The following is a 19,118-nucleotide window of genomic DNA, read 5'->3' on the forward strand; positions in this document are numbered from 1 at the left end:
TTAAAAACATCAACTCATCACAAGAAATTTAAAAGTTTAATCGGTGGAGAAAATCCTGAATAGATCAGAATTGATAAAAGTACACTGTTTTAAATTAATGTTTATTAGAAAAATAATTTTTAGTTAAATCATCTAAACAAGAAATCTAAAGGTATAAAAGCTCTAGATAAAAATATAGAAAAATATTTTTGCAGCCATGGAGTAGGAAAAGATTTTTTAGCAAAAACATAAAAGCAGTAGATATAATTTTTTTAAGTTATTGATCGCCCTTTACCAAAATTAAAAATTTCAGCTCATCCAAAAGCATTGTTAAGAAAGTGAAAAGGCAATGCACGGATGGGAGAAACATTCATGTGGGAAAGAGTACATGTATTCAGTGCCTAAAAGCTCCTATAAGTCAATTATTAGGAACAAACAACCTAGTAAAAAATGGGCAGGCAAAGGTATGAACAGACAATTCCCAAACGTGTGAGAATGGCAGTAAGCAAGAGAGAGGCCTTCCTAAGGGCGGCAGATCTGTGCCTTGGTGCTCACACAGGTATCTATACCTCAGCAAATTTCATCTGATTGTTGTCTTAGTCGTAGAGATTTGTTATAACTTTCTAATTCCACTGCTTCCACTTTTGATAATGTCACAGTTTTTATTTCACAGAACAGTTAGAAACATCTTTTATACTTGAAAATCAGATTATCATGCTTCTATTGAAAACCCATAAATATAACCAGGCGTAGTGGTGGGTGTCTGTAGTCCCAGCTGCTTGGGAGGTGGAGACAAGAGAACAGCTTAAGCCCAAGAGTTGGAGGTTGTTGTGAGCTGTGATGCCACAGTACTCTGTGGGCATCATAGTGAGACTCTGTCTCAAAAAAAAAAAAAAAAAAAGAAAAGAAAACCCATAAATAGATTCCCACCATGTGAAAAACAAAAGCCAATCCACATGACTGCATTAGCCTTAGAAATAGGAGCTGGTCGGTGGTCTTTGCTCAGACTGTGTTTCCTATTGACCCCTTTCCCACTCCATCTTACTGGCTCAACTGAGTCCACACACTACTGTTCCCTTCTTTCTAAGCATTGCCCTAGTTCAGAGCATTCATACTTGCTGTTCTTGTCCTGAATTTTCTTCACATTAATGTCATGTATGAGTTTTTTCTTTCATTCATGTCTGCCCAAATGGGCCCACCTTGGAAGTGATGTATCTTAGCAAGTTTTTCTACTGAAAGTTACATTGTTAACCTATTTATTTTCTTTAGTCTATGAAATCAAAAAGTTTGACTTATTAACGTTCATACCAGCATCATTAATAAACCCTCGTGTGAAGGTACACTCAGCAAAATTTCTGGATAAATAAATAGGTTGATGAGTTGCTACTCTCTGCTCAGTGAGCAGGGCAATTATCCTGGGAGCCCTGAGAATTTACAGAGAATATTGGCTTCTATTCTGTTTGCAGAGAAATATCCATGAATCCAAACCACCAGATATATGTTTGAAAGGGCACTTATGATTCAATCCCTACATTTCCATTCTGTATTATGTAGGGTTGTGACATTCAGATATCCTTGGGTATTCTTTATTGAAGTCTACAGGATTCTTGGAAATAAAAATAGCAGCAGAGAACCTGACACCCAGTAACCACTTCTATAAATAACTAGTGCGTGAGCCACACCTCAGAAAGTCTGTCTCACCCTCGTCCGTCATTTGATCATGCACAGAGTCTTGATTCTAAATCAGAAAAGTCAGTTCACTAATATTGTTTTAGAATTTGGTAATGATATTTATAATCTTGATATTCAAACTTTATAGTTTTTTTCCCTCATTTTTTTTTTTTTTTTGAGAGATCATGATACACATGTGGGTTAAGCACGTTAAGCCTTTGGCATTGCTTCCTAGAAAGGTGTGTTAAACCCAAAGCTCTGAGCATGCCTAGTAGGCTTTGCAATATATGTTCTGAAGGGGAAAAACAAGCATCTTGAATAGCTTACCAACATATGCACTATTTTAACCCAAGAACATTCTTTACTGTGGCTTTTGAAAGAATTACAGTGTTTCATTTTATGATCTGTGTTTGATGAAATATTTATCAATTTTTTATGAGTTTGAATGAAGTCTTATGAATTTTGGACAATGAGCTTTCATAAATATTCATTGAAAACCCATAAACACATCATCCCTTGTAAAGAAAACTTAATTAATTAAAAGTTAAAACAAACTCTTTCAGTTTATTCCCATTAGACATGAGGGAGTGCATTCTGTTACATCTCTTTTAAAGGCCTTACAGATGGTATTTTATAAAGTAATGTGTGCTTGTGGGTCTGTGCTCATTGTACGTGCTGATAGCACAAAGCACAGCAAAAGGGGTGTGCTAATTCCATTAGCGACGTTACATAATGTCTCAGGTCAAAGATGCTTCAGTGGCAACTTCAAAGAGAAGTTGAGCCCTTCACGAAAGGACTTTTAAACAAGAAAACCTGCTACAAGGATAAACTGTATTTTAATAATCGAGGGAAGTGGTTTTAGTGAAGTTGACTGACCAAAGCCCTCCAAGTCCTCTACTGTCGTTATATACTCTGATGACCCAACTGCGGCAGATGTGTACATGTCTCCATGGGATTTTGCTAAAAAAGTTTGAAGGTAGTTCCTGAGCTTTCATAGATGTCTAATATATAAGTAGACATTAACTTAAAAGTAAAAGGAGAACACTAATTGGGTCAAATCAGTAAAAACTGTTATAATGGGTCATGTTTTTCAAATCAATATAATAATTTAAGGCTTCCTACACACAACATTTTGAAGACTAATTAAATTTTGATAGCTTTAATTTCATAAGAAGAAATAAATACATAAGGGAGATAAATGCTGTTTTCCTTATACAAGCACATTGAGATAAAATCCAGATTTAAATGAATTGGCTCCTGAATGCCATTAACTCTCACTGACAAAAATAAGTGAAAATTATATGTTGTGGGAAATAAATACAAGGAAATTTGTCTTGGTTTATATAATTTCTCAAAGTAAAGTTAAAACTATAACTTCTGACTCCCAACTTTTAATTCTTTGAACTCCCAATTTTTAATTCTTTTGAAATCCAGGTTACACTTCTTTCTAGTTCTATGGAGTATAAATAGTCCTCCTGGAAAGATTAACAATATAAAATTAAATGGCATATTATGCCAAATATATTGCAATTTGTGATGCTATGATTTATTGCGCATTTTCTATATGCAGACATTCTTCTCTTACGTGAGTGAAAAAATCCAAGCCAGGTACTGAATCAAGGCATGTGTCATCTTGGAAACCAAAAACTAAAAGATCAATTTTCTGGAGGTATTTAATCAATCTTGCTATGCATACTAAATGTACATTCAAAGAACAATGTGTTTTAATTACAGCTTAAATGCATGCTCCAGATTTCACAATTAGCACACTGCTTGCAACGCGATGTTTAAGAAGTTATTTCAGCTAGAAAGTTTTGTAGCTTAATCAAGAGAGAAGAGGCCAGATAAGAAAGATAACTGGGTTCTTAATTGAATAAAGAGCCCCAAAGAAGCCTTAAACTCAGAATTCCCCTTTTAGGAAATTTACTTGGTCAGCTCTACGCTGCTCTCTCACTGTGCAATTCCTCAGCACGCTGGATATGACCTCCAGCCACTTATGTGTTTTTTTCTGAGATTCTTCTTTCTGATTGTCTGTTTATGAAATTATCTTCACCAATCAAACTGCAAATAATCCTACTTGCAGGGATATTGTTTTTGCTTCACCACTGGGGCTTGGAATAGTATATTGCATGGTCAGAGTAGGCAGTGATGACCTTGATGGGACAGCTGTTCAATTAGAAATTGACACATTCCATGAGAACACTGTCTGTCTCACCCTACTCCAGTCTGAATGAAAACAGGGCCATAATGTAGGTTTCGTTTTCTGTCTCGGCTCTTGAATTCTGACATTTGCTTTCCAGTGTTATATATCACCCAGTATATATATACAATATATGTTATATATCACCCTGTATGTATATGTACATATATACACATGATATATGTTATATATCACCCTGTATGTGTGTGTGTGTATATATATATATTCACAGAGACATGCTATATGTTATATATCAAATCACCCTGTTTCCAGACCCCAGGTTGTTGGACTCAGGTGAAGAGGGTAGGGTAAAATGGAGGTAAACTCAAGAGTTTTTCACCCATGTGAAGTGGGGGCAAGGGCAGGATGGTCTGGGTCCTGGTAGAGAATGAGACAGCAGAGGAATACGGCTTAGTCAAGAAATGCTAAAACCTAAAATATATTTATACACATTTACCAATAATTTGAAATAAGTATGAATTCATGAAAGAATACTAACTTGTACACTTGGGTTCAATTTTGATAGATGCATAAATAGAAGACTGGGCCATGTTTTGAGGCAATATACCTTTGGCAAATCTTTTACCAGGATTTTCCTTAGATAGGAAAAAACTTTTGTTTTGTAAACATTTACTATATAATCACCTACAATTTCACAACTCCTTGGGTGCTTGTATGAGGGAGTGTATGTGTTTGAATACATATAGAATAACTTGTGTCCTCCTATAGATAACTATTCATAAATTATCCTCAACTTCTTATCTTGATAACATAAAACTATTTTATAATTTTATAATATATTTGAAAATACAAATAAGTTTTCTATAATTTCTAGCCATAGCTTGGGAAGATTCTTCCAAGGTAGTATTTTGTTTTTTTACTTTCTTTCTTGTGATAAAACTTACCAAGATATAGTGCCCTCCCTGGGCCGAGGTTCAAAATCCATTTTAAGCTTAGATCATCTGGTAAAAGTTTGTGTACTCCACCTGAAAGTTCAGCAGTATTTATTTACATAAGAAAAAAAGTAGCAGGGGGTGAAATAACATCATAGTTAAAAATTGCATTCTCAATTAGACATAATGAAAAGTATTTTTTAAAAAAGAAAAGTATTGATACAATAAAATAAACACCACTGCTGAAATTATTCTTTTGGAGGGGGGATGTTCCTTTTTACAGCCTTAGACTGTAAAATTTTATTTCAAATGAATAATGTATAATTTAATGTTTTCAACATGTCAGGTGATTGGGGTGTTGTAATTATCACCATATTATTAAAAATACATCTTGTTTAAAAATTAAAAATGTCTCTAACTCTGAAGCTTATTGTATCTCTATCTTTAATTCTTACTAAGAAATGGTTTTGTGTAAGTTTAGGAGAATCATCAGCAAAAAAATGACTACATGTGTGAAATTTTGTATCAGAAAATATGGATACTACATTCTAGAAATAGCAATGCCTACATTCATGGGTAAAGATAAATCCAGATTGATGTAATGGAACATATTCTGTAAAGTGAATGATTCATGTCTAAAAATAAAATGTTTATGTTTATGCATTTTATGGTTGAAGCCTCAGTTGTATCTGGTAAGCCATCTGAGTGATATCAGGTTGTGGTTGATGAAGAGAGGGCAAATTCCAGAAGGCAATGCTGGAGATCTCCTTTCCTCATGGCCCATAAATGCCCCTCATACCTCAGAGAGGGACAGAATTGGCAGTGTGGCTGGGCTGTCAGAGTTGGCCACTGTCCTGGCTGGCCATGAGGGCCCTGTCACTGGGTAGAGGACAGCTGTCCCTAGCAAGCTCTAGCTGGATATCGTGGGCTGCGTATTGTATCCCTGAAGGACGCATATGTTGATGTCTCAATCCCAGAACCTCAGCACATGACTGTATTTGGAGATAGGATCTTTAAAGAGGTTACCAAGTTAAGATGATTGATGTCCTCAGAGAAGAGGAAGTTTAAACACTGATATGCCAAGGAGAAAGGCCTTGGGAGAAGGCAGCCCTGCAGACACTCTGGCCTCAGACTTCTCCCCCCAGCTCCATGAGGCACTGAGTGCCTGCTGTGGGACTATGTGTGGCAGCCCAGGAAACTGGCTGTGGGATGCTTGTTACAACACTTGGCGATGGCTGGCATGGGATGTTGGTAGAAGGGGACGAACTGGATAGTGTGGCCGGGACATAAGCTGCTGGCACTGTGCTCTGCTGACACCCTGGGGACAACCTAAGGTGAATGGTGAGAGGCAGGAGCTCCTTGGCAGTCTATGAAGGGGCTGCAGACTCCAGTGATTAATGGGCAGAGAAGGCTGAAGCTGCCCTTCTAGGCTTCATTATGAAGGGCCTAGAGCTTAGAGAGGGTCAAATTCCCCACCCTGCCAAGTCTGCTTCCCAGGGCCCACTGGGAAGAAACTAGACACCGGAAATCTGTTCTGGGGACATTTGGTCAATGCACTAAAATATTGCCCCAAACTTTCTATGTCTGCAGAAATGAATGGCCAGCTCTTCCCTGTTTTATTTTGAGATAGAGTCTCACTTTGTCAACCTGGGTAGAGTACCATGGTGTCACAGCTCACACAACCTTAAACTCTTGGGCTCAAGTGATTCTCTTACCTCAACCTCCCTAGTAGCTGTGACTACAGGTGACTGCCACAACATCTGGATATTTTTTTTTTATTATTGTTTAGCAGGAACCCACCAGCCCCAGTGCATGTGCCCAGCATTCTAACCGCTGAGCTATGGGCACCGAGCCCTCTTTGCTATTAAAATCAGGGATCCTGGCTTCCTCTAGATGATGCACAGGTTTCTGGCTTGCAAGACACTACACAGCCACACTGGACCCACCTTTCCTCCTAAGATGGCTGCCAGATGATAATGTGAGTCCATTATAGTGTTAGCCTGCTGAGGAGCTCCGAGTCTGCTGAGGTGGGAATGGGCTTCTACCCTGGAAAGCCACTGCTATGCACTTGGGCAAATGCAGAGAGAACTGACTCCCTGTGAGGTTGGATCAAGGACTGCCAGATGGGAAGTGGGTTAAGGTGACTTTTCATGATGTAGGATTTAACTCCCTGGCCAGGGCACCATATAATACTCAATGGTTCTTGACAACAACAGTGGCCATGTAAATAGAAATTCCAGAATTGCTGTGGAAGGTGGTTGAGGAAGGGGTCACAAAACTTTAGAGCAATAGTCGTGCTAGCATGGAAACCCTACTCGAGGCTGACTATGTTTCACCGGGAATGTTCAAATGGACACAATCCACAGTTGGTAGAACCACCATGTTGGTTCTTGTGGTGGTACAAGAGTGGCTGTTGTGGAAAAGTTCTGGTGAAGCTTCTAAATTCCCCCAGCAGGGACTCTAACCCCATCGCACTTCCTGGAAGAAATGTCTAATATTGGTGCTGCTTTCTAAGAGATAAAGAACACAAGAGTGGTGGTTACCGTTTAATTTAACTGCCTGGACCCTTTGATGCTGGTCGACTTCCAAGGATTCTCTGGTTAGAAAGGAGTCTGGAGAAAATCAGGCACAAGCTTCCAGGACTTTCTTCCATGTGGTGTCACATGGCACACCCTTAATTCCTCCAGCAAAGTTATGTGACATGTTCTAAGTGCTACCAAACAGGAAGGCACCCCTGAGCCTCACAGTCCAGGGTTCATACTGAGAGTCAGTCACAAGGGCATGTGGCACTCAAATGTCCTACCTCCCGTACTGAAGCCCCAGATCACCTGGGTCCCATTGGTGCTGTAGACTCTAGACATTGGCACTATGGGGCTGAAGGCCTTGGGAAAGCAGAACTCTCCTATGAGACAGACTGTGCCAGGAGCTCAGTTCCCAGGAGCCAGCCAAGCGCTGGTCACAAAGATCAGGCCCTTCTTGGAACTGAAACCTACATTAGCCCCCAGGGAAGTGCTCCCAGGCAAGAGGAACTTAGTTTCTACATCAAGTGGATCAAAACCCTTAAGGGCAGGTTGAAGGAGGCCTGTTGGTGCTGCCTGGGTTTCCCCTCTCAGACTGGCCTCCTGCAGCAGCTCACAGCAGGACAGCCTCCCTCCTGCTCAGTCCTGATCTCTGTCTTTCAGGGCTTTTCCCCAGGAATCAGAGACTAAGATACCTTCAGTCAGACATTCAGATCCATGAAGGATTCATGGATTAGGAAAGAGACCTATCAAAACTAGTAGCTTCTCCATACTGAGGTTGGGGCTATGTGGGGAAACAGGAGTATGTGACTGGGAAAAGAAAACCAGTGCTTACGAGTTTGATCTGATATTAAAAACCATCAGAAATTTGAACAAAAAGAATTCTATGAATCTTTGCTCTTGCTGCTACTTTGGATTGTGTGACAGGCACTAAACTTTGTTCCTGCCTTCAGACTGTTTCACAGGCCTGCCTGTTATTGTTTTGTTGATCACTAACTATTAAAAGTGGACATCCAGCTCAGCGGGAACAGGGCTCACAACCAGAAACACTGTTGTAGATGATTGTGAGTATGTACCTGTGCTTCCTATCACAAAGCAAAGAGAAAATGGAAGCAAAGCCCTCTTGTGTATAATATAAATATTACTTTCAGGGGTATTTTGTTACCCAAATATCTCAGCATTGGATGAAGTAACTGTCTTGTGTTATTGACAAGCTCTCCTGGCCCCACCTTGCGCTCCTGGACAAGACATCACTGTCTTCCTCTCAGTGCTTTGCCACCATGAGGGAAGTTAGTGGCAAAGAAACAAATTGGTGAGAAAGGGAAAGCCCTCCTTCTGGAGTTTCAGGTCAGCATTCAGGGCGAGGAGGGTCTGGGCGCTACATAGATCTGGCTGCCAGAGACATTATTCACTCTATGGTTCTGTCGAGGAGGCATCTGGAGGAAACCTCCAGAGACCAGTGCTTGCTAACAGTTGGTCAAGTTTGTTTCTATACCATGATTCCTAGGCAGGAAGGATGTAGGGCAGAGCAGAGAAGATGAAAAATGGGGATTGATTTTTTTTCTTTTTTTTTTGCTCACATATTTGCATGATGGCCACTTACTTGTTATTTACTCCATCTAGTGTGGAAGAGTTAAACTTAATTCCTGCTTATTTTAAGGGGACTGGGGAAAAAGAGGATGGAAGAGAAGGGCTTGGAAGTTGAGTAAATCATTTAAATAAGGGCACATGGCGGGAGCAACAGAGGAAGCAACAGGAATTGCTTAGCAAACCAGAGACACAAGTTAGGAACAGGGAAGGTGGGATATTTGGGCCATCAGCCTTTGCTCCTGGGTAGCCCAGTGTCTGAAGAGCGGTCCGTCCTGAGAGAATGTTTGTCGTCACTGAGGTCAGAGGTGAGGTCAGAGCACAGGTGAAGTTTTGTAGCAACAAAACAGTATAGTGGATGAAAAGAGAATTTTACTTAACTCTGTGTACTAGTCCAGAAGTAGCACAGCCACACTCACAGGCTTCTCACTCAGTTATTACAATTTGGGGGCCAATAAGCAAACCGGAAGGAGATGACCTTGAAGGTGAACAGCACATTGCCCCTCCTAGCTCACTGACTCAAAGATTTTTATAGTTGCAAGGGAGGCTGAGAAGTGCAGTGTCAGCTAAATGCAACCATATGGGCTTCAGTTAGGCAATATATTCAGTCCCATGGCCTCCACCCCTTCTGCCTCGGTTGTGACTGGGCAGGTGCTTCTCTACTTATGAGTATTTGCTTTTTGTCCTATTCTAAGCCTGCTTCCTTCTGGGTCGATCCCCAAAGGTATAGGGAGGACAGAGTTAATAACATCACACAGGATGGCTTAAAAAACAGGATTTACTGGGAAAGTGAACAAGCTAGTGCCAGTGAGAGAAGGCCCTCTGAGCCTAGTCCCTCATCACACCCAGGCAGCACGAGGGCTAGGCTCTCTGGTGAACATACCTCACTGCTACGCTGTGCTTGCTGTCCCTTCTCACAGGCTAAGGGCAACTTTCTCAGTGGGAACTAAACCCTGCCTGTTAGAAGGCAGACTAGGTTTTGGGTGGTACCTTTTAGAGATTGTCCAGGAGAGGTCTGCTGCTGGGATCTGCAGCTGTGGTGTGATGATCTTAGTTCCCTGTCCCAGGGGAAGCCCTTCCCATGTCACAACTCAGTGATTCACTGGCCAGATGGTGCCATGTCAGCTTCCAGGCTCCCGTCTGTCAGAGCACAGGGTTCAGTGTTTCCTGTTGACTCTGTGAACTGGCTGCAGTCCTCCCAGTGCACTGTCGCCTGGTTCTAGAGGTAATGAATTCTGTTGTGTGCAACCATGGTAATTGGAAGACTGTATACAATTCAGAGAAATATAAAATTTGAACAGAATTGAATTATATGTTTTGGAACATCCATGGATTTCAAATAAAGTTAAATATCTTTATTTCCCTTTTTAATATATTACTTGGAGAGGGCTTTGGTAATTTTCTCCACAAAGATTATGAAATAAAACAATGTTTTAACAGTTTTGCACACACACACACACACACACATATATACACATATATATTTTACAGCACCTGGTATACATTTACAGCATTAGTCATCAAAAATGACGAATCTACGCCACTCTTATGACCAATAGGGCACATTTGTTGGTCTAGCTATTATAATATATTTAAAATTCTCAACATCTAATCTGCATACTGAGATGTCTTATTATTTAGGATTGGAATAAGACCTAGTTAGTCCTTCTAGGGCAGTCAGATATTGATCTTCTTATCCCACACACTTAGGTCACTGTCTGTGCCAACATGGGGTCCTGATGAATCATTGGCAAACTTAGTTATTATTCATGGCTGGATTTTTGTGCTCCAGAAAACTTCAGTCTGAAATCTATTTACTGCCTCCTTCCATGTCAATGAAATTAGAAAGAGTGATAGCATCTTACATGTGATAAACAGATCATCTTTCAGAGAGGTTGCAGTAGAGTAATCAGAACGTACTCTTTCCTAACCTTTCTCCACTCTTCAGGGGCTTCTGTTGGAAGCAGCTTGCAGCTTGTCTGAACAGAAGTGTGTATGGTGGCCCTGTCCTTTCTGCCAGTCATGTGCATGTCACTCTCTCCTTGTTATCTTCAGAGAAATATTTGTACCACTTAAATCTAGGGCAAAAGACTTACTAAAAATGCAGTTGTGATTCATTTTAATAATTATTGAAAAAAAGTGACTCGACGATCAGGTAAAAATCAATCTAATGATGTGAGTTATGGCATAAAAACCTGAGCCCTTTTATGACACTTCAATTATTTAGTTGAGGATATAATCCTCATTCAGTACATGAAAGCAGTGTATTTTTTGAATTACATTTTTAGGACCCAAACCACGACATGTGGCAGGTTTTATGGTGAGCATTGCTACAAGTGAAATGAATAGAATTGTCTCTACCTTTCAGCAGTTCACAATCTGATATGTGAAAGAAACAAATCATTGAATAAATGTGACTAGTGTTATAATCAAAAGACACAAAAACTCAAGTCAGACGAGAGTGGTCCCTGACAACCATGATGCCAGAGCCAGGAGGGGTGGCATGGTGGCGTGGTGAGGGCAGAGGAGAACCTCCAGCAGAGAGCAGGAGCAAAGCTAGAAAATTAGAATAGTTGAATGTGGACTAAAACTACTGAGCAATGCTAAGAAAAGTCACTGAACTAAATAAAAGCAACATGCAGGATAAGCTTTACGTCTAACATTGCTAATGAAAGAAGTACTGAATTGGAAAAAAAAAAGTTAACTCCACCTATATAAATTTATATTAAAGTTTTAAAATTCACATACTCGTGCATGTGGTTGAGACAAGAAAATTATATAAGGAAGACTGCAACCTCTGCCTGCTAGTAGATAACAGAAGTAGAGGACAAGGGGGTGAGGGTGCAGTTGATTTAGTTACCATCCAACAGTCTTCTCCCCATCACCCTCCAGCCCTCACAGGACAGTCAACGCTCCCCTCGATCCACCCTCTCATGCTGGCTATGTATACAGCATTAGTGTTGATGAAGGAAGATAAAAATAAAGATCCACTCAGAAGATACTATAATCATGATGTTTTTGTGCATCTATCCCAAAGTTTCAAAGTATATAAAACAAAAATTGACAGAATTAGGTGATGTAATAACATTGGAAATTGTAGGCCAAGCAATAACACCTGGGTAAACATGCAGGGTATTTAGCAAAGTCAAGTAACACAATCTAGTGGACACCTGTAAAATATTTATTATTCCCAAATGCCTGGAAAGGTATTTCAATGAAATATTTCAAAGAATGCATAAAAAATCGGACTTTCTCTCCTGACAGTACAGTGCATTTAGAAGTCATCAATTAAAAATTAGCTTCAAAAAATTTATGCTTTTGAGAAAAAGTAAGCATTCCTTGATAATTGAAACATTTTAAGAAATGTCCCAATGTTAGTTATAAAATATTTTGAAATAAATGACAATAAGAATAATTTTGAAGTAAATAAAAGAAAGATAGAAAATAAAGAAAAAAGACAAGCAAATTATATCGGAAGACTGCAACCCCTGCCTGCTAGGACATGCAGAAGTAGAGGACAGGAGGGGTGAGGGTGTGGTTCTTATAAAATTAAGAAACAAAAAAAAAATTAAGAAACAAAACAGAGGATCAAATTTTTTTTTTAGACTAAGAGAGAAACCTGTAGCAAAACTAATTTAAAAAAATCACACCCAGCACCATATACTCAATTCATGATTGCCAAGTCATGAAAGAAGCCCAAGTGCCCATCAACCCATGAATGGATTAATAATTTGTGGTATATGTATACCATGGAATACTATGCAGCATTAAAAAAGATGGAGACTTTACCTGTTTTATGTTTACATGGATGGAGCTGGAAAATATTCTTCTTAGTAAAGTATCTCAGGAATGGAAAAAAAAATCCAATATATTCAGTACTACTATGAAACCAATTTATAATCCCTCATACTTTCATATGAAAGATGAACCACAACTATAGCCCAGGATGATGGCGGGAAGGGAAGGGGGATGCAAAGGGAGGGTGGTAGTTTGATAGAGGGGAGGTTAACAGTGAGACCACACCTATGGAGCATATTGCAAGAGTACAAGACAAATCTATCAAGTATAGAACAAAAATGTCCTAACACTGTGATTAAGTGAATGAGGTAAAATCTATGTTAACTAGTAGGATGTAAGCACTCCAATTTATACAAATAATTAACACATTGAATCCCACAAAGACATAAATGTACTCATGATCTATGTTTATATGACTTAATAAAAAAACAGAAAAAATCACAGAGAGAGAAGAGACAGAAGTAAATGATACTAGCAACATAAAGGGGCAGAAGTAAAGAAATAAATAATACTGGCAACATAAGGGCAAGATAACCAGATGGAGAAGATGTGTACTTATTTGTCCATTTTTTGAGTTTTTTTAATTGTATATAATTAAAGGGTAAAACATAAATTTTGATGTACCTATACGTGGTGAAATGTGTACCATACCCCAGCAAATTAACATACCCATCTCAAATAGCTGTTTTATTTTTATTTTATTTTTTTGTGGGATAAGAACTCCTGAGATTCACTCTCTTGGCAAATGTCCATTATTCAATACAATCATATTAACTATAGCATGTCTGTTGCACATTTCATCTCCAGAGTTACTATCCTACGTAACTGCAACCCATACTCACCATTTCCCCCCACCTCCTGCCTCCTGCCCCTCCAGCATATTCAAGTTTTTTTAATTTCCGTGGGATCATGCAGTTTGGAGTAAATATTTTAAAGGAAACATAACATCATAACATAATAAATGTTTGAAATACATTTGAAAACCTAGCTGACATAATTTTATGAAAACATATATATTACTATAATTGTGTTAAGAAAGAATACAAAGCTGGCAAAACCAATAGCCACCAAACAAATTGAAACATCATTGAAATGATCACACTTCAGCATGAAGGGGCTGCAGTACAATCCATGAAGCAGCAGAGTCTATGAGCAGGCAAAGCAATCTATGTAAGAATCATCACTAACGGAGAGAATGGCAGGTCTATTTTTAGATCCCTAAGTGATCTCCAAACTTCTTTCGATTCCATCCTACAATTCCTCTACTAGGTATATATCCAGAAGACCAAAATCACTTTGTAACAAAGATATTTGCTAAGTTGTGGAAGAAGCCCAAGTGCCCACTGACCCACGAATGGATTAATAGATTGTGGTATATGTACACCATAGATATTATGCAGCCTTAAAGAAAGATGAAGACTTTACCTCTTATGTGTTTACATGGATGGAGCTGGAACATATTCTTCTCAGTAAAGCATCTCAAGAATTAAAGAAAAAATATCCAGTGTACTCAGCCCTAATATGAAACCAATTGATAAGCACTCACACTTCCATATGAAAGCTATAACCCAACTACAGCCCATGATGAAGGGAAAGAGGAGGGGGAAAGGAGGGCAGGGGGTAAGATGGGTAGAAGGAGGGTAATTGGTGATACCACACCTGTGGTGTATTTTACAAGGGTACAATGTTAAATCTACTAAGTGTAGAATATAAATGTTATAACACAATAAGAAAATGAGGTGAAGGCTATGTTAACTAGTTTGATGAAAGTATTTCAAATTGTGTATAAAACCAGCACATTGTACCCCATAAATGCATTAATGTACACAACTATGCTTTAAAAAAATAAAGACAAAGAAACATCACTAATGTGAGAATAAAAGTTAATTTTTATCAATAATTAATATTTATAAAGTGTCATAAATTTCCATCTGTCTTTTGTCATTCCTGCTTGAATTTTAAAGTTCACTCTTCATCTGTCCATCAAATTCTAAAGCATATGTCTCTTTTGCAAGAAGGTTTCCAAGTTCCAGAGTTCTTTATTGCTCTCCTGTGACCATGCAAATTCTGCCTTGCATCACTGTGTTTGTGGGGATGGATATTCAATCTCCCCAATTAACTGCAGGCTGTGGAGGTCATCCCCCACTGTGCCCAACCTGGTGCTTTTGGTAGAGTATGTGATTGTATCCAAGGCTGAGGAGATGCCTCGGTGTTAGCTCCCTCCTGGTAGTAACTAGAATTTTTAAGCTGTGATGTTCATGTGGGTGAGTCATAAATTGTATCTGGGCCAAGTGAAGACTGCAGCTCAACTTGGCAGGCTGACTTATTCAAAGATTCTTTGGACTTGCGGAGGCCAGGCAACAGAGCATGCTCACTTGCCTGGTTGTGTGCCCTCCTCACCTTGAGTTACCCAGGGCTCTAGTTCCAGCCGGCCTGGGACTTCCAAATATCAGGAGGGCTCGGAGGCCCAGATCACTCACACAGACAATGCCCAGTGCCTTTTGCCCTGCTTGAGGCATGCAGTCACTTTCAAATCACTAAGAATTGGTTCTTTCAAAGTGTGAGTTTTCTGAAGAAACTTTATGACTTGTTTATTTTAAAAGAACAAATTGGAGAAGACAAATCAGTGAGTGGTTTGTTGCTGACTTTTAGGTTGTTTTAGACAGAGTAAGGTGAGCACATTGTCATAGCCAGACATAGAGCTTTCTGTGTTTTCCAACTAAATACACTAGTTGATTGCTTTTTTTTGTTTGTTTACTGTGTTATATTTGATTGGGATATTATAAAAATGTTTAAACTCCTTTTATCAGATATTTATTACATAGTAAGTGATGCTGCTTTGCTATATTTGCATGGAAAAAAGAAAAGGAAACCTGTGTTACTAACATGAGTGTCTCTTTTCTCCTCTCAGCACACTGCTCCTGGCTTCTCCAGCACCTTCTCTCCAGTACAGCCATGGCCTCAGTGCCTTCCATAGGTTGCCTTCTGGCCAGAAATCAGTATTATCGAAGTAAGTTGCTTCATCATTGGAGAATATTCCTAGAAAATTTGATTTCAGATGATGTTTGGGGGACCTTGTTGATCTATGTGTCGTGTTATGTTCAGAACTTAAGGGAGACAATTGGCAATTATTGGTATCAGTGAATAAAACAGGAATAGTGACATCAGGGACCTCCCTGACCAGTGTTTTCTGGCTTAGCTCTCGGTTCCAGCTACTTTATCTCAATGGAGCCATTAACATTTACATATAAGTGAAAAGAAGCTTATGTTTCATAATTATATTTTAATTTAATGTATCTTACATTTACAGTATGCATTATAAACTGACAATTTTAAATATATATTATTCAGTTTCTTACAAAAGAAGGGAAAGGATGATTCTGCTTCAAAGATTTTATAATGTTCATTTTCTACTATGGATAATAAGTCAGCATCTGTGTGGCCAGTTGCATTGTTATTTATCTGTCTGTCTGTGCATATTCATAGCTGAATATAAAATCATACCTTCTTAAAGAAGATTGAGATATTTCATAAAATAAAATGGGCATTTCAGAGTGAAATTAGCATTTATTGAAAGTATCTGTGCCAATAAAATGTAAATATTCTTATTTCAAGGGTTATTTGTAGCTATCTATTGATTTATTCTTCTTACCAAAAGTTTAAGCATGCCCATTTACTTGGTGTTGTTTTATTAACAGAAGTTGTTTGTATAGTCTGGTCTCCTAAGTTTAAAATACAAGTCAAAATAAGACAAATTAATTATTTTATTATTATAAAACAATTTCTTAATTTTTAAATTTGATAACTTTTGTAGCATTTTAAATACTTACATATGTAACATTTCTAATAAAGGACAAGAATATCCATTCTTGATTCTGTACTTTCTAAGTTTTTGAATTTGATGAGATTTATAAAAATAAATTCTACATCTATATCTGTGGGGGAGAGAGAGACAGTTGTTGACCATGGACATGTATATATATGTGATTAGTAGAAAATGCAGTATTACTTATTATGGAAGTTTTTTAAGGATTGATAATTTGCCTGCTTTTTCAATTCATGAAATCACAAGCCAGGAGTAAATGATTTCAAACCACGCTTCTGGAGAGTTTGCATGTGGTGATGCTGCTGCTGCTTGCTGGTCATTTGTCTATTACCATTTGTTTCCTGCAGAGTCCAGTGTGTCTTCAGTTAGTTCTCTAACTGGCTCTGACTCGGGTAACTTCGCAGATGAGGACAAATCTCAGCAAGGTATTTCGTTTATTTCTTATCAGTGCCAGTCTCATTATCTCCCTTTGTTTTTAATTTCTCAAATTTCTTGACAAGGGAGTGTTATGAATTTTACTTGGCAGGATTAACCGAAGTGGCAGAATCCACCTGGTGGCTTAAATGCTTTTTCCATTTGGAGCCTGTGCTTTCAGATGTGAGAATCAAAGATCTGTCTCCTAGTGGGTAAGAGTCAGCCTTTTCTGATCAGGGCATTTCTTACTTAGTGAAGGACACACTGTGTGTGGTAATTGCTGTGTTACCGATGGGGGAGCAGACATTGTCTCTTAAGGGTAGGCAGGCTCTGGCTGGAAGCACACCCTGGGGTGGGAGTTCCCTCATTCTGGTTAACTACCAAGGTGCTCTTTCCAACTCTGCTACTCAATAGTGATTGGAAAGTCACATTCCAGTTTGGATCATTGTATAGCAGGGAATGGATTGGGAGTCAGAGGCAAGTTTCTAAATTTGTTTCTCCAATACTTTCAGGGAAAGAATAATAGATGTCTAGCTGCTTTCCTAGATAAAACCTAGTTTACTTAATTACAACTTGGACTTTGGACTTTACCTGACAAATACAAATAATGTCACCTAATCATATATCCCCTCATATTAACCCATAAAAAACAAACAAACAAACAAACCCTTAGCTGGTTTTGATGAGCTTCTGTGTGGTGCCAATGACTAGACAGATTGAACTAGTGGACTTGTACACAGCTATTTTAATGCATAAAAACTCTAAGACACTGAAAAACACAATTGTTATCCTAATATTTTGAATATTATTATTAGAACTTATTTTGGGTTTTGGACACTTTAATGCCTCTCTCTAAAGGAAATAGAAAGAATACAGAATAATAGAGTTCATGGATGCTGAAGTTAAAGCATAATGGTTTTCCTGAATGTTCTACCTAAGATAAATAAAAATAAAATCAATACTTAAAATATTTTTTGATCAATGTCAGGCTAATTGTTGAAAAGGTTTTCTTTACCAAGTTTATTGATTTTAATTACACAGACAAGTTTTTTAAATTTATTTGTCAACTTTGCTTGACTTTCAAGAAAACTTAAATTACAGATAAGCATTTTACATTATTAACATTAATATAGCAAACATCTTTGTATTGCCTTTCAATGAATATGTGGGTAACCGCTGACTGTTTCATGCAGCAGTAACAGTTGATTCAACAATCAAGACACTTTACCTCCTGCAGAGCCACACAGGTGAGCCTCCACCTGTCAGCAGGTCAGCTATTCCAGAGAACTCTTCTCCATTGTAAGAAGATAAAAACTTGCCTGAGCTCTCATCTATGAGACAAGAAGATGGCAGCCACCAGTACAGCAAAACTCTATGTATTTTGCACAACACTGTGGCAGCAGCTACATGGAGAATATTTGGAAAGCCTGCCTTTAGAAACATTTGACCTTTTAATGTAATAAGAGCCTTTAAATGTCGTGATTTATATAAAGTAGCCCTTTCATTATTAAGTTTATTTTTAAAATTAAATTCAACTCTTTAAATGTCTGCTGAATGATTTATTATGCCTTACAACTGAAGTATCAGTGTTTCAAAGAATGGTTTAAAGGGCACTGGATTCATCAGTACAGAAAAGAATTGCAAAAGTTGCAGTTTTAATTGTAAGAGTTGGAATTAGCAAACATATCCTTAAACATATTACCTGTTGAATATAGCAGTGTACATCTAACCAATTATTTATTTTGTAGAATTTTAAATTCCTGATTTTAAATTATATTTAATAGATGGAAAATCATGATAGGTAATGTGAATGAACAAAAGCAGATGTGATTTTAGTTGTATTAAAAAGTTGCATACGCATAACGATGAATGGAAAGGACCATGATGACGTGTTGAAGGTGGCTATTTATAGTGTTGGGATTATGGATGGTTTTCATTTTCTCCTCTGTATATTTTTCTGTATCTTCAAATTTTCTAATAAGGCAAGTTATTGTAAATAAGTAGAAAATAATAAATGTTAATATAAAAGGAACACTGGAATACATATTCTCAATGTGTATATGCCCTCCATTGAATAAACTATTCCCCCACTTTCTTCAATATTGGGAAAATAAAACTTAATGGGTTTTATTTGCTTGCAAATATTTTCTGATGTAAAATGTGAGGATTAGATATTAAGGATGCTGAAGAGGTTGAACTCACTTAGAGGTGACGTCACTGCAATTGTGTAC

General features: G+C 38.1%; 1 protein-coding gene across 1 annotated transcript; it reads left to right on the forward strand.

The window, feature by feature from the left end:
- The first annotated feature begins 15,602 nt into the window (after nucleotides 1-15,602).
- On the forward strand, nucleotides 15,603-17,103 carry PPDPFL (pancreatic progenitor cell differentiation and proliferation factor like). The gene is made up of 3 exons (XM_003801632.1): nucleotides 15,603-15,657; nucleotides 16,821-16,898; nucleotides 17,000-17,103. The coding sequence occupies exons 1-3, from the start codon at nucleotides 15,603-15,605 to the stop codon at nucleotides 17,101-17,103; spliced, it is 237 nt and encodes a 78-aa protein (XP_003801680.1).
- The last annotated feature ends 2,015 nt before the right edge of the window (nucleotides 17,104-19,118 follow it).

This window comes from Otolemur garnettii, unplaced genomic scaffold (assembly GCF_000181295.1).
Source record: "Otolemur garnettii isolate 467f Iridium unplaced genomic scaffold, OtoGar3 scaffold00215, whole genome shotgun sequence".
Classification (NCBI taxonomy): domain Eukaryota; kingdom Metazoa; phylum Chordata; class Mammalia; order Primates; family Galagidae; genus Otolemur; species Otolemur garnettii.

What these genes read in the sequence shown, in the direction of transcription:
- PPDPFL (XM_003801632.1), top strand. Translation starts at nt 15,603, where the DNA reads ATGGCCTCAGTGCCTTCCATAGGTTGCCTTCTGGCCAGAAATCAGTAT. An exon ending in CAGAAATCAGTATTATCGAA is followed by an intron (nt 15,658 to 16,820) that starts GTAAGTTGCTTC and finishes TGTTTCCTGCAG; the next exon opens with AGTCCAGTGTGTCTTCAGTT. An exon ending in TGAGGACAAATCTCAGCAAG is followed by an intron (nt 16,899 to 16,999) that starts GTATTTCGTTTA and finishes TTTACTTGGCAG; the next exon opens with GATTAACCGAAGTGGCAGAA.